Genomic DNA, 15,891 nt, shown 5'->3' on the forward strand with positions numbered 1-15,891 from the left:
CACAGACGTGAATGAACACCTCTGTTACCATGACAACAAGACAAGCTGAACATTGTAGGCAGCAGGAGAGGAAACTTTATGGCACAACAGCTGGATTAGACTGGATTAGATTACACAGGAGGAGTTGATAAAGTGACACTGAGTGTGTATGAAGCAGAAAAATAATACATATAAGAGCTGATCCAGCATCATTTCAGTCTTTAGAAATGTAGTTTACTTGTGAAATGTTCGGGGTTTCTTGGTTGTAATTTTCTGTTTTCTCAAATTTCCTGGTAATTGTTTTTAATTTTTTGATAATAATGTTAATTAAACACAAGGTTTGCGTTGGCGTCTCTAAATTGACTTTGTAATTTTCAGATTTACAGATTTAAGTGAATATCAGCCCCAAATATCAGCTATCAATGTCCTTGATTACTGACGATCAGTATTGATCCTGAAAAGTCGATATTGGTCGATCCCTGCTGTTCTCAGCTCCTGATTGGCTGACATGTTGGAGCTTCCTGTGCGTGTGTGTGTGTGTGTGTGTGTGTGTGTGTGTGCAGGACCTGCAGAACATGAGAGCAGGTAAGGTGTGTGTGATGACGGACAGGAACCTGGCCGGCCTGCCGCCCATGCGCTCCGTCCTGGAGTCTCTGGTGAGGAGCGGCATCGAGCACAAAGTCTACGACAACGTGCGGGTGGAGCCCACCGACACCAGGTTCACTGCTCATTACTGATTATTGGTTATTGGTTATTGGTAGATCTGATGTCTGATAGAACAGAATGTCATCTAGAATAGATAACAGCGACACCTCCTGGAGGCAAACAGTCACTACAACACAGATTTTAAATCCCAGCCCTCCGACTCACATTTTCCTACAAAGCGTTTATGAGCAGAGTGGGACTGAGAGTTCCTTCACGCAGCACACGGCCGAGCGGCCGAGCGGCTGACGGCTCTGAGCGGCGCCGCCTCGGCCGCCGGGATTACCGAGGACAGATTACAGCCTGGAGAGCACAGATTACTAATTCAGGAGTACGGATTATTAATGTGCACACAGATTTCAGAAGTGCCAGGTCAGGTGGAGCTGGATCCACAGCGCCGGAGATGACAAAAAAATAAATAAATAAATAAATAAAACACAATACAACAAAAAAGATATGTAAATAATAATAATAATAATACACTTGAAAAAAAAAAAAAAACAAGGAGCTTGACTCTTTTATTGTGTTATGTTTTATTGTATTATATTTTTATTTATTTTTAATGTATTTTATTTGGACTTTATTGCATTTCATTATTTTATTTTTCAAATATGAATTGTGATTTATTTATTCTGTTTTTATTTTTTTATTTAAATGTATTTTATTTTATTTTATCTTCAGAAAAAAATAATGATTCACTTTTGTAAGACAGCAGTGCAGAGTGTCCACACAGCAGCCAGACACACACACACACACACACACACACACACACACACACTGATCAGGATCTGCACTCATGACTCGGCTGTTTTCAGGCGCCGTGTCACTTTTATAATCTCAGTGTCACACAGTGTCCTGCAGCCAGGAGGCTATTTCTGCCTGACCTGAGAGTGTGTGTGTGTGTGTGTGTGTGTGTGTGTGTGTGTGTGTGTGTGTGTGTGTGCGCGTGTGTCTAATCTGCATGCAGCTTTAAAGAGGCCATCGCCTTCGCCAAGAAGGAGTCCTTTGATGTTTTCGTGGCGGTGGGTGGCGGCTCGGTGATTGACACCTGCAAAGCGGCCAATCTGTACGCCTGCCACCCCGACGCCGACTTCCTGGACTTTGTGAATGCGCCGATCGGGAGGGGGAAGCCGATCACAGGCGCGCTGAAGCCGCTGATCGCAGGTAGGCGGCGCGCCGGGGAAAGACTACGGCTAATGGGACGAGTAGTGACCGGGCGGGGCGACCCGGGACAGGAGGGGGCGGGGCGACCCGGGACAGGAGGGGGCGGGGCCTCTGCCTGTCTTTAGTTTTTATGTCAAGTTGTTTTGTTTTTTTTTAAATTGAATTTTGCTTGATTTGACTTCTCCTCTCCTCGAGCAGCCTCACCGCTTCAGCTCCGATCAGCTGATTATTGATTATTGGTGGAATATTTGGGTGCAGCAGCTGTAACTTTATTGATCTGAGTGTTTGTGTCATCAGTGCCGACGACGGCCGGCACCGGCAGCGAGACCACCGGCGTGGCCATCTTCGACTTCGAACATCTGAAGGCCAAAACCGGTCAGGACACAAATATTATCAGTTATATTACCAATAATGTTATTGATAATAGTGTCAGTGAAGTGTTAACCCTTTGAGACCTGAATGAAATTTCCTTTAAGTTTGATGTTTTCTAAATTGGTCTCTCTCTCTCTCTGTCTTTCTGTCTGTCTGTCTGTCTCTCTGTCTGTCTGTCTCTGTGTCGGCTCTCTGCGGCGTCACTCGTTCTTCTTCGGTGGTGTGCAGGCATCGCCAGCCGGGCGATCAAGCCCACGCTGGGCGTGGTGGACCCGCTGCACACGCTGCACATGCCGGAGCGCGTGGCGGCCAACAGCGGCTTCGACGTGCTTTGGTGAGTCAGCAGAAACGAAGAGACGCTGCTGTGACTCGGGCCGATTCAGAAGAAAACAATCTGCTGATTCTGGGCTCAGATCAGCAGGATCTCCTTGTTCCTGAATCCCATGTCAGAGTAGAATCTGCTGAGGGGATCAGCTGCAGGCCTGAGACACGGCCAGCAGGGGGCAGCACAGGTGGAGCCGCAGACAGAGGAGAGAAACTGGTTTTCTCAGTTTTGTTCTTGTAAATTCACGACTTGTGTTTAGTTGAGTTTTCCTCAGAACGAGAGGACGAGTCGGAGGTCGGGGCTTCACAGCGTCTCGCCGGCGCTCCTGCAGCTCGAACCTCCACAAGACCTGACCTGAGAGTGGAAACAAGAACATGAGCCCAAAATTTAACATGAAATGAATAAATAAATAAGGAAAAGACCTGAAACTAAGTACTTCCCCAAAAAAAAGTCCTGAAAATAAAATAAAAATAAAGTAAAATAACAATACAAAAAAACAAGGATTGCCCTGGAAATTAACCGGAAAGATATTTTTTCCTGTAACATAACGAAATGAATTATAATATTTATGAATATGGTTTTCTGCCCATTTTCCTTCTTTCTTTCTTTGGCTAATTTTCAGATAATTTACTTTATTTACTTATTTATTTATTTAAATTTCAGGTCTTTTTCCGGGGGTGGGGTTACTTGTTTTCTACGTTTTCTTTAAATTTTGGAGTCATTTTCTTGCTCAGTTAATTTGAGGTTTCAAAGCTGCTGCCACCTCGGTGTGTTTTCTGAACGCCCTCTCACCTGGACGCAGTGTGTGTGTGTGTGTGTGTGTGTGTGTGTGTTGTCCCAGCAGAGGACCTTTCCCCTGCTTGCCTCTTATCGCCCCGTGGCCTTGGAGGGGCTCGGTGGGCGGACACACACACACACACACACACACACACACACCTGCAGTCCAGGTGGTTGTAGCCGTTGATCACCTGTGTGCGGTCACGTGATGCGTGTCAAAGGGCGTCAGAACACACGGCACATGAAGCTCGGACCTTGGACCATCATCTCAGACCGAGCGAGGACAAAAACCCGGTAAAACCAAACCTCTGCAGCGGTCGGGGCGGTCCCGTTCTGCCTCGTCTGTTTAATCTGAGCTGGGAACGGGAAGTTGATCATTTGTGTTTGAAACAGTGAATGTGAAGGTTTTGTGTCCCTGCAGCCACGCCCTGGAGTCCTACACCGCCCTGCCCTACAACATGAGGAGCCCCTGCCCCCCCAACCCCATCAACCGGCCCGCCTACCAGGGCAGCAACCCCATCAGCGACGTGTGGTCCAGGCACGCCCTCAACGTGGTCGCCAAGTACATGAAACGGTACGGCCGCTCTGACAAACCCCAAAGACAAAACAATACAGAGCTCGGAGGAGCTCTGTAGACCGCCAGGTACAAACACACAGAACCACAGAGAACCACAGAGGGTTCCTAGAGGAACTCCCTCAGAAACATTCCTGTCAGGAGAGTTTGTCCCGTCAGGACCCAAACAGCCCAGAAACATCTGCAAAGCATCCCAGAGGAACTAGTAGGAGATATTTTTACATTTTATTTGTACATGGTTTTTTTCTTGTTTGTTGTGTGACTGTTCAGACACTGGAACCAGAACGGTTAACCCTGACCCTGACCCCAACCCCGACTCCGACCCCGACCCCGACCCCAACCCTGACCCTGACCCCAAGCCTGACCCTGACCCTGACCCCAAGCCTGACCCTGATCTGACCCCAACCCTGACCCTGACCCTGACCCTGACCCCGACAGCAACCCTGACCCTGACCCTGACCCCGACAGCGATCCCGATGAAAAACTAAAGTTGTTTTGAATTGTAGTGACTGTGTGAATGAATTGTATTTCTGTAAAACTGATTTGATCATTTCCAGGTCTTGAAAAGCTTTGCAGCATTTCCATCTCTTCTGTATCTGATAAAAACAACAATAAGAACAACAATAAGAACAATAATAATGACAGTAATGATAGTAATGAAGCCCAGATGTGTTGTGGTGAGTGTTGTGGGCTGTGGCTGTTGAACAGTGTTTGGTGTTCCAGCCCAGCTGAGCGCTGCAGACGTGCAGCTCGGTTATCTTCACTGTCCGCCGCCTCCTGCGCTGTGTGTGTGTGTGTGTTCAGCAGCACACCGACCAATCAAAATCCAGCTGGGCTGAGGAGCATCACCTGTGAACCTGTGTGTCCAGGCCAAACACCAAGCCAGTTTTTACACACACAGTCAACACACAGATGCAAATAGACTCCAGTTTGCACCTGATGAGTTGAAATTTTTCAACTTGAGCAAAAATTCACTTTGATTGCAAATCATTTTGTTCACCGGGCCCCGTGCGGCCCCCAAGCGGCCCCCGAGCCACGTGTTGTTCATGGCTGGTCCAGGACCTGAAGAAGTGACTGTGTTTGTGTGTCTGGACTGTGTTTCTGTAGTGCTTTTCTAGTTTACTGTAAGACGCACACACACACACACACACACACACACACACACGTGTCTAAATCTGGAGCCAGTGAGCGGCATGATGGGAGCTGCAGGTTTATCACCACACAAACATGACAGATAAGGCGGCGCTGCGTATCAGGATGAAAGGCTTATCACACGGCTCATAATGTGGCAGCCACACATGAAAGGCTTATCACACGGCTCATAATGTGGCAGCCACACATGAAAGGCTTATCACACGGCTCATAATGTGGCAGCCCCACATGAAAGGCTTATCACGCGGCTCATAATGTGGCAGCCACACATGAAAGGCTTATCACACGGCTCATAATGTGGCAGCCCCGCGGTGCAGCTCCAGCTCGGTGACGCCGTCGGGCTTTGCAGCAGCTTGGCCTGGTTGGAGGCAGGCGGCCGTGGTGATAACTGATCAGCGCTGCACGATGTGGACTAAATGTCATAGCTTGATATTTATGCACCGTATCTGGATAGCCATACGACATATACGATATGACTGTGGCTTCACACTTCTTTGAAATTTAAAGTGCAGCAACAGTGAAAATTGAGCTTTCGTCACAAGCAGCTGAATGCAAGAGCTGCAGTGTTTTACTGATCAGCGCTGCACGATGTCGGTGTCTCAGGCTGACACTAACCCTGAATCTGATATCATCAATATTGTTGACTTTTGAGATATTAATATCTCACATGTTCATATCTAGATAACAGTTTGATAACCAGACATCATCAGAGATTTCACTGTAAAGCCACCGATCACGACATATATCGTGCATCGCTACATTTTTGTATCGCCTTCCAGTGTACCATCCCTGACAGAGTGTGTGTGTGTGTGTGTGTGTGTGTGTGTGTGTGGGTGTGTGTGTGTGTGTGTGTCTGCAGAGCGGTGCGAGACCCGGAGGACAAGGAGGCTCGGTCCAGCATGCATCTGGCCAGCGTGTTCGCCGGCATCGGCTTCGGAAACGCCGGAGTCCATCTCTGGTGAGACACACACACACACACACACACACACACACACACACACACACTGCAGTCACCCTGTCATTTTTTTATTTATGTATTTACGCCCTTCATTTATGTATTTACGCCCTCAGGGCATACTCAAGGCGTCCTCAGGGCGTACTCAAGGCGTCCTCAGGGCGTCCTCGGGGCGTACTCAAGGCGTCCTCAGGGCGTACTCAAGGCGTCTTCAGGGCGTCCTCGGGGCGTCCTCAAGGTGTCCTCAGGGCGTCCTCGGGGCGTACTCAAGGCGTCCTCAGGGCATACTCAAGGCGTCCTCGGGGCGTACTCAAGGCGTCCTCAGGGCATACTCAAGGCGTCCTCAGGGCGTACTCAAGGCGTCCTCAGGGCATACTCAAGGCGTCCTCAGGGCGTACTTAAGGCGTCCTCAGGGCATACTCAAGGCGTCCTCAGGGCGTACTCAAGGCGTCCTCAGGGCGTCCTCGGGGCGTACTCAAGGCGTCCTCAGGGCATACTCAAGGCGTCCTCGGGGCGTCCTCAGGGCGTCCTCGGGGTGTCCTCAGGGCATACTCAAGGCGTCCTCAGGGCGTCCTCAGGGCATACTCAAGGTGTCCTCAGGGCGTCCTCAGGGCATACTCAAGGCGTCCTCAGGGCATACTCAAGGCGTCCTCAGGGCGTCCTCAGGGCGTCCTCAGGGCGTCCTCGGGGCGTCCTCAGGGCATACTCAAGGCGTCCTCGGGGCGTCCTCAGGGCATACTCAAGGTGTCCTCAGGGTGTCCTCAGGGCATACTCAAGGCGTCCTCAGGGCATACTCAAGGCGTCCTCGGGGCGTCCTCAGGGCGTACTCAAGGCGTCCTCAGGGCGTCCTCGGGGCGTACTCAGAGCGTCCTCAGGGCGTCCTCAGGGCATACTCAGGGCGTCCTTGGGCGTCCTCAGGGCATACTCAGGGCGTCTTCGGGGCGTCCACAGGGCATCCTCGGGGCATACTCAAGGCGTCCTCAGAGCGTCCTCAGGGCGTCCTCAGGGCATACTCAAGGCGTCCTCAGAGCGTCCTCAGGGCATACTCAAGGTGTCCTCTGGGTGTCCTCTGGGTGTCCTCTGGGTGTCCTCTGGGTGTCATCAGGGCGTCCTCGGGACGTCCTCGGGGCGTCCTCAGGGTGTCCTCGGGACGTCCTCGGGCGTCTTCAGGGCATACTCAAGGCGTCCACAGGGCGTCCTCGGGGAGTCCTCAGGGCGTCCACAGGGCGTCCTCGGGCCGTCCACAGGGCGTCCTCAGGGCGTCCTCGGGGCGTCTTCAGCACAGAAACACAGATGGACTGAAAACAACAGATCAGCAGCAGCAACTGATGGCCGACGTGTCTCTGTGTGTCCCTGCAGCCACGGGATGTCCTACCCCATCGCTGGAAACGTCAAGACCCACAAGGCCAAGGGCTACAACGTGGACCATCCTGTGGTGGTGAGGCTGAGCGCCACGTTCAGTGCAGCGTCGCAGACCGCCATTCTCATTCATAACCCTAATCCCTGTAGACCGCCATTCTCATTTAGAACCCTAATCCCTGTAGACCGCCATTCTCATTTAGAACCCTAATCCCTGTAGACCGCCATTCTCATTCATAACCCTAATCCCTGTAGACCGCCATTCTCATGCTCAGGTCTGATGTCCCACAGACTTCCAGGCTCGGCGGCACCAACCTAAATAAATCTTGATTTACCATTAAATTAATATTCAAATTAAGGATTAAATTTAAACATGTCTTTAAATCTCAGATTAGTTTTTACTCTAAACGTAGATTAGGACACAAACTTTAGGAAGCTTGAGCAGAAGGACTGAGGTCCTTATGACAGTATACTTTATATTTACTCTTTATTTATACTGTTAATTCATCAGATAATATAAAGATTGAACATGCTGATCAAGTTTTGATATAATAATAATAATAATAATAATAATAATAATAAAACAACAATAATAAAAAGTTCAGTTTTACAGTGAGAGCAAACTTTCATCAGTTCAACTGTTGTGTGGCTCTCATAAGTCAAGTGTGTGTGTGTGTGCGTGTGTGTGTGTGTGTGTGTGTGTGTGTGTGCTCCCTCAGCCTCATGGCCTCTCTGTGGTCCTCACCTCGCCGGCCGTCTTCAACTTCACTGCCCCGATGTGTCCAGAGCGCCACCTGGAGGCCGCACAGATCCTCGGTGAGTCAGCGCCGTGCCTCACACACACAGACGGGTTGATGCTCAAAATCCCATCGCTCTGATTTGTTGAGGAGCGGCGTCGCCATTTAGCAGCAGATGTCAGTCAAAACTACAGCCAATGAGATCCCTGAAGAGTCAAACCAGAGCAGAGTAAAGGAACAGTTCACCCAAAACTAACATAAACAGATATGTGTCCTTCCAGCCGTCGTAGGATTCAGCGTTCCAGCATCAGGCGGACGCTGGAACGCTGTATTTTGTATTTTGTATTTTGGGTGAACTGTTCCTTTACTTGGTAGTAACACCAGAGAAGAAGAGACAGAAGTGAAGCTCCAGCTCCTGTGATTGGTCCTCGCTCGGTGGGAACGCTTCACTGACCCGCTTCCTGTTTCCTGTTTGGTGGTGCGTTCAGGGGCCGATGTGAGCCGGGCGAAGCGGGAGGACGCCGGCCCGCTGCTGGCCGACACGCTGCGGCGCTTCCTGTACGACCTGGAGGTCGAGGACGGCCTGGAGGCCGTGGGCTACAGCAAGGAGGACGTCCCGGCGCTGGTCAAAGGAACCATCCCTCAGGTCGGTGGCGGTGTGATTGTTTTATCTGCTCTTCTGTGACATCACTTCCTGTCGACTGCGCCCGGTAACGGCGAGGTGCTGTGGTGTTTCCCTGCAGGAGCGAGTGACCAAACTGTCTCCCAGAGAGCACACAGAGGAGGACCTGAGCCACCTGTTTGAGGCCTCCATGAAGCTCTACTGAGCCGCACACACACACACACACACACACACACACACACACACACACACACACACACACACACTCCTGTCGCTGTGAGAACACACTTCAGATCAGGAGGAAACAGCATGTGACCGCGCTGAAGCTCGTCCTGATTTTACCCTGAAATTAGAGGCGGGGAAATGATTGACTAAAGTATCGTAACTCTTCTTCTTTTTTTTTCTTTTTTTTTTTAACAATTCAAAAAATAAAAATCACAGTAAATCCTAATATCAAATAGCAATACTAAAATCACAATACTTGAATCGAATCGGCACCTGAGCATCGTGACGGTGTCCAATCAGGACAGATCGTCCCACGACTGAAATATTCCAGATTTTACTGTAAATTCCTCCAGATTAGAAGGTAAGACACTAAATCCACTCCGTCCACATTTTAGCTTATTTTAGCGTTAGCTTTACTCTACGGGAAAATCTGCACATGCGCGCACACACACACACACACACACACACATACAGTTTCTGTGTGTGTGTGTGTGTGTGTGTGTGTGTGTGTAAATTGTCTAGCTCTCCCCTCAACATGAGGAGGAACGCTGCGTGTCTGCAGCTCTGCCTGTTTCTCAGAAATCTAATCTGGTGCAGATTATAAGCTGAGGTTATGTAAACCAGCTGGGATCACAGTGATTTGAGTGGTTTAACCTGCTGAGCAGAAACTGACCTCAGACCTGCTCAGAGTCACTCACACTCTGTCTTCAGAGTCAGAAGTTAACCATGAGCAGGCACACACACACACACACACACACACACACACACACACACACTGCTCAGTGTAACGATGTCGGGCAGCAGTTTGACCTTGACTCTTCACGCTGTGACCTTGGAAACGTGCCTTGCTGTGTGGACGCAGTGTGACGTTTACCTGCAAACTGTTCTACCTCAGTGAAACGTCTGAAATGTGACATGTGACCTTCTCCTGTTTGATTGAAAGCCTCATTAAACTGTCGCTCTGCAGCGTGTGAACGTGTGTGTGTGATGTGTTCAGGGCACACTGGGAAAATCAGAAGGGTTTGTCACGGTCACAGTGATGAGCAGAAACGTGAACATTTTCACTCGTTGATTTAAAATCCAACATTTCACTGTGGAGCCCGACGGGTTAGAGTCAGTGTCTGTGGCCGAGTCAGCAGACGGCTGCTCCGCTGTACAGCTGCCGGCCTCACAGCTCAGAAACTACTACAGACTACTGCAAACTACTACAAACCACTGCAAACTGCTGCAAACTACTGCAAACTACTGCAAACTACTACAGACTACTGCAAACTACTGCAAACTACTGCAAACTACTGCAAACTACTGCAAATTACTACAAATTACTACAGACTACTGCAAACTACTGCAAACTACTGCAAACTGCTGCAAATTACTACAAATTACTACAGACTACTGCAAACTACTGCAAACTACTACAAATTACTACAGACTACTGCAAAGTACGGCAAACTACTACAGACTACTGCAAACTACTACAGACTACTGCAAACTACTGCAAACTACTGCAAACTACTGCAAACTACTACAAATTACTACAGACTACTGCAAACTACTGCAGACTACTGCAAACTACTACAAATTACTACAGACTACTGCAGACTACTGCAGACTACTGCAAACTACTGCAAACTACTGCAAATTACTACAAACTACTGCAAACTACTGCAAACTGCTGCAAACTACTGCAAACTACTGCAAACCACTTCTACTACAAACTACTGCAAACTACTGCAAACTACTGCAGACTACTGCAAACTACTGCAGACTACTGTAAACTACTGCAAACTACTGCAAACTACTACAGACTACTGCAAACTACTGCAAACTACTGCAGACTACTACAAACTACTGCAAACTGCTGCAAACTACTGCAAACTACTGCAAACCACTTCTACTACAAACTACTGCAAACTACTGCAAACTACTGCAGACTACTGCAAACTACTGCAAATTACTACAAACTACAACAAACTACTGCAAACTACAACAGACTACTGCAAACTACTGCAGACTACTGCAAACTACTGCAAACTGCTGCAAACTACTGCAAACTACTGCAAACCACTTCTACTACAAACTACTGCAAACTACTGCAAACTACTGCAAACTACTGCAAATTATTACAAACTACTGCAAAGTACGGCAAACTACTGCAAACTACTGCAAACTACTACAGACTACTGCAAACTACTACAAACTACTACAGACTACTGCAAACTACTGCAAACTACTGCAAACTACTACAGACTACTACAAACTACTACAGACTACTGCAAACTACTGCAGACTACTACAAACTACTACAGACTACTGCAAACTACTACAAACTACTGCAAACTACTACAGACTACTGCAAACTACTGCAAACTACTACAAACTACTGCAAACTACTGCAAACTACAAACGACTACAAACTACTACAAAGTACACCAAAGGCCAAAGCAAATAAAACAATATTTTTGTCAAATCAGTCAAAGCCTAACACACACACACACACACACACACACACACACACACACACACACACAGAAACACACACACACACACACACACACAAACACACACACACACAAACACACAAACACACACACACACACACACACACACACACACTGATCCAACAGCTCTTTGACTGAAGGCTCAACAAGAAGCTTCACTGGACTGGAAGAGCTAAAGGCTGCGCGTGTGTGTGCGCGCGTGTGTATGTGTGTGTGTGTGTGAGAGAGAGAGAGAGAGAGAGAGAGAACACACACACACAGCAGGATTAGTGGCTTCTTATTTAAAGAGTGTGTGAGTGTGTGTGAGTGTGTGAGTGAGTCTGAAGCAGCGGAGCAGGATGCAGCAGATCTACACAAACCAAGACGAACACTTGGAAGTTTTTACCACCGTCTTCTCCCCACAAGGTGGGTACACACACACACACACACACACACACACACACACACACACACACACACACACACACACACACACACACACACACTGCAGCAGCAGGTCAGTCTTGTGTGTTTGCTGGAGAAGCAGCTCCCATCAGTTCGCTCTGCTGCCAGCACACTGAGGGGAAGTTCAAATGAAATGATTTAGGTCAGAACTGAGGGGGTTAAAAAAATGTTTAGGCGTCTGTTTGGTTTTTTTTTTTTTTTTGGAATTTGTAATTTGAAATTTTGAAGCAAACAAACGGAAAAAAATGAGTTGCTGCAGCAGCAAAAAGTAGAAAAGTAGAAAGAAAAAACAGGACATGAAGAAGAGCAGAGGTGTGGGTGGGGCCCTGCGAGGGGCCCCGCCGGGCTCGGCTCGGGTCTCCACCTGATCATTTATTAAATATCAGAACTATTAGGAGTGGCAGTCCTGGCCATCACATGGTGCTGCAGGTTTTTGCTGAGTCAGGATGTGACCGGGCAGCAGCCGACCACGAGGCTTTAGAGGCGTCAGACTTTGTGTGGACGGGCAGACGGGACAAGGCGAGCTGTGAGGAGGAGCCGCCGCCTGGCCCGGGCGGAGGCCTGCTGCTGTGGAAACACACGACTCAGCGCCGCTTGTTCACTGTCTCTGCAAAATGTCCTGAGTGTGTGTGTGTGTGTGTTTTGGTGCTGCAGCCTGCAGGACCAGGGCGAGGACGCGGCACGTGGAGGGAGAGAAGGTAAAAACACAAGGACACAGATCTCTTTATAACTTACAGGGTTTTTTTTTTCAAGAACACCTGAAAAACATCAGTCATCCACAAGCTCCGCCCCCTCCTGCTGCTCCAACATGTCACCTGTCACACAGCAACACACCTGCAGACTAACAGACTTCAGCGGCGGCTCCGCCTCCCGAGCGGGAAGCCACACAAACTGTCCCGTTTATGTGGGAATTATTTCAAAAATGCAGTCAGCTTCTATTAAATATATATTGATAATTACAGAAGTTATTACAAATAATTAATGGCAGCGGTGAACAGCTGAATTTTTTCAGGTGTCTGTAGTCCACATGGACTAATAATAATCTAATAAGCTACACCATAATAATAATAATAATAATAATACTGTATATTTGTAATAGCTATATCTATATTACATACTATTTTAAACTATTATGTATTATAATTATAAACATATATCTGTAATATTATCTATAATAATCTATATCTAATACTATATACTATATAGCATATATATAGAGATAAAACATTTTTTATCTATATATGTGGGGTTTTTTTACACAACAGAGACAGCTAACTGGTGAGGTCACTCAGTGCACTCACTTCAGCTGAGTGTGTGTGTGTGTGTGTGTGTGTGTGTGTGTGTGTCACAGTACTTAAACTGCTCTCTGGCCTTGACCTTCTGCCTGTTAAAGACTTTACATTTATAGCTGTGGAGGCTTTTTAAAGCAGATTAATGCTGACACACACACACACACACACACACACACACACACACACACACACACACACTTCACATATCCAGTTTTTACCTCCTGACCTGACTGACTGAAGGAACCAATCAGCAGCTTCTTTTTTTCTACTCAGTTTATCAGTCAGCCAAATGTACAAATGTGTTCAATAAATATTTAAATGTAAAGTTTATTATTCAAATTATTGTTATAGTATTTTTTCACACACACACACACACACACAGATATGTATATAATTTTTTAAAAATCTTTTTTTGTGTCATGTTTTTGAGGAGAAATGAAGAGCCTTTTGTTCAAAGTGTTGAATAATAACCAGTCCCTGTGGCCCCGTGGCCCCTGGTGTCTGTGGTCCAGGTGGTGGCGGTGCGGAGCTTCCAGGCCGGCTGGCCGGAGGAGCTGGCCCTGAGCCGGGGGGACGAGGTGCAAGTGGTGTTTAAGGACGACCAGTCCTGGTGGTTTGGACGTCTGGCCAACGGAGACCAAGGCTACTTCCCTGCGGCCTGCGTGGCCCCGGGGGCCCCGGGGGCCCAGGTGCGACTCATGACTCAGCTTTTAAATCTGCTCTGTCATGCTCCTCCTCATGCTGAGCAAATAAACAGTTTAACACTGTTTGTTTTGCAGAGCGGCGACTCGGCGAAAAAAGCAACTGGCCTCTCCAGGAGGGGCTCTGTACCGGTCGCCGTGGCAACTGTAGACGCCCCCTGTGGTCGTACAGGGTAACTACACCAAGAACAGCAGCACACCGCCCCTTTAAACACAGGGAACAGCAGCACACCGCCCCTTTAAACACAGAGAACAGCAGCACACCGCCCCTGTTTGCAGCTGCATGCGTCCTCTCAGGATTATTCCATTTTTCTTTCCTGAATCTTATTTTTTTTCCAGCCACCATTTTTTAATTTAATCTTGATGTCAAAAGAAACTTTAAAATACTGAAATATTGCGTGATACTGTTGTGTTGTTTTGTTTCCTCTCTCAGCTTCACTCCTCGGCTGCTGAGGAGGAACAGTCTGCGGCGGGCGCTCGGGCCAGACGCCTCCTCCTCTTCCTCCTCCTCCTCCTCGGCGGCGGCGGCGGCGGCCGGGGGGACGGGACCTCCTCACGGCTCGCCCAGCCTCCTGCACCGGGTCCTGACCAAGTCCAGGAGGAAGAGCTGCCCCCACCTGTCCCACCCGTCCCGGGACAGCGGCTCCACCAACGCCGCCTTCCAGCACGACTGACGGACGCCTCCTGTGTTTTCATTTTGTTTTATTTTATTTTGTTGAAACCTTTATTTAACTCGCCGAGCTCCCTCTGAGATTCTGACCGATAATTCACCTTTCGGTTTTTTCACTCCGAGTCTGATTTTTAAACTCAAAGTGAAAAACAAACGAGAGTCGGAGCCAAGTCGCCTGATTTTGCTGCTTTCAAGTCCTCGTCAGATTCTTGGAAGAATCCAGAGGCTCCCACTTCCTGGTTTCTGAAAACAAACAAACAAACAAACAAACAAACAAACAAACAAACAAAAAGAGCGTTGCATTCCTGTGTTGGACCTGGGACACGTGGAGGCTGTTCACGCTGCGTCAGGTTCATCGTACACTCCGGTTTCCCAGCAGGACGTGCACCTGAACGCCACACGAGTATTTCTAGGTGGTTCCCGTTGCCGTGGCAACAGCTGTATTGTTCACTGATGTCACCACGTTGGCATTTTGTTTGAATAACTTTATTGAGGTTTCCACGGTGACAAAGGGGGAAGTTACAGTTCACACACAAAATTAATTAGAATCATCTGCTGCTCTTTAAAAACCATCAGAAGCTGCTTCAGTTAAAATGAGCTAATTAGCTGCAGTCAGCTGATCCTAACGAGCTGAGTTGTTGTTAATAAAGTTACTGAATAAGGTTCAACAACCTGCCAGGTGAGGCTCAGTGTTTTTTTTTTTAATTAATTTGAATCTGAGTGCAGATCAGGAGCCACCAGCTGACTGTCACAGACCAAACACAGCATGTTTCTGTTTGCCGTACGTCAGCCTGTTAGCTCCGCCCATGCCGTGACCTCACTGAACGCTACAGCTGTCGGTGGCCTCAGAGGTCGAGGCGGCGGCGGCCTCAGAGGTCGAGGTGGCGGCGGCGGCCTCAGAGGTCGAGGCGGCGGCCTCAGAGGTCGAGGCGGCGGCGGCGGCCCAGAGGTCGACTAAAAGGCAGGCAGGACTGCACCGGACGCAGGTGAGCGCAGGTGATCCAGTCTGCTGTCAGTCCCTCCTCTGGACCGAGACCATTGGTCAGCATTAAACCAATCACAGCAGGTTGACTGATTACATCGTCAGGCGTCGCCATGACAACAGCAGCTTTTAGACGGGCCGTCTGTTTGTCTGTTATTTGATCGATGCCGTAACATTTCGATAAACAAGTCGATAAATCTCTTTGCTGACGTTTGTTCAGTTCTCTCTTCGTGTTCTCTGCCAGCCAATCAGGACGCCTCGCACAGAGTCGGCTCAGATCCTGTTCTCCTGTGTTCATGTGACATCATCTACACAGGAACCATCAGTCTGATCCAGTGACGCACCGCCAATCTAATGA

At 48.4% G+C, this 15,891-nt stretch overlaps 2 protein-coding genes and 1 long non-coding RNA gene across 3 annotated transcripts in view; 2 read left to right on the top strand and 1 right to left on the bottom strand.

The window, feature by feature from the left end:
- LOC115374969 (uncharacterized) overlaps positions 1–2,711 on the bottom strand; it is a 19,538-nt gene extending 16,827 nt beyond the window's left edge. Inside the window, exon 1 of the long non-coding RNA XR_003929684.1 lies at positions 2,568–2,711. This is a non-coding gene — a long non-coding RNA (uncharacterized LOC115374969). The remainder of the gene's footprint in view (positions 1–2,567) is intronic.
- adhfe1 (alcohol dehydrogenase iron containing 1) overlaps positions 1–9,720 on the top strand; it is an 11,550-nt gene extending 1,830 nt beyond the window's left edge. The window contains exons 5-14 of the mRNA XM_030074139.1: positions 543–697; positions 1,649–1,845; positions 2,143–2,220; positions 2,446–2,551; positions 3,741–3,893; positions 5,905–6,003; positions 7,360–7,438; positions 8,079–8,175; positions 8,585–8,742; positions 8,840–9,720. Of these exons, the coding sequence (XP_029929999.1) occupies positions 543–697; positions 1,649–1,845; positions 2,143–2,220; positions 2,446–2,551; positions 3,741–3,893; positions 5,905–6,003; positions 7,360–7,438; positions 8,079–8,175; positions 8,585–8,742; positions 8,840–8,923 (1,206 nt within the window). The 3' untranslated portion in view covers positions 8,924–9,720. The remainder of the gene's footprint in view (positions 1–542; positions 698–1,648; positions 1,846–2,142; positions 2,221–2,445; positions 2,552–3,740; positions 3,894–5,904; positions 6,004–7,359; positions 7,439–8,078; positions 8,176–8,584; positions 8,743–8,839) is intronic.
- A 1,972-nt stretch (positions 9,721–11,692) lies between these two features.
- LOC115374962 (uncharacterized) lies at positions 11,693–15,222 on the top strand. Its single transcript, XM_030074160.1, has 5 exons — positions 11,693–11,849; positions 12,543–12,586; positions 13,693–13,869; positions 13,960–14,054; positions 14,315–15,222. The coding sequence occupies exons 1-5, from the start codon at positions 11,783–11,785 to the stop codon at positions 14,553–14,555; spliced, it is 624 nt and encodes a 207-aa protein (XP_029930020.1). The 5' UTR covers positions 11,693–11,782; the 3' UTR covers positions 14,556–15,222.
- Positions 15,223–15,891: the final 669 nt, after the last annotated feature.

The sequence above is a fragment of the Myripristis murdjan genome, chromosome 17 (genome assembly GCF_902150065.1).
Source record: "Myripristis murdjan chromosome 17, fMyrMur1.1, whole genome shotgun sequence".
NCBI classification, from domain to species: domain Eukaryota; kingdom Metazoa; phylum Chordata; class Actinopteri; order Holocentriformes; family Holocentridae; genus Myripristis; species Myripristis murdjan.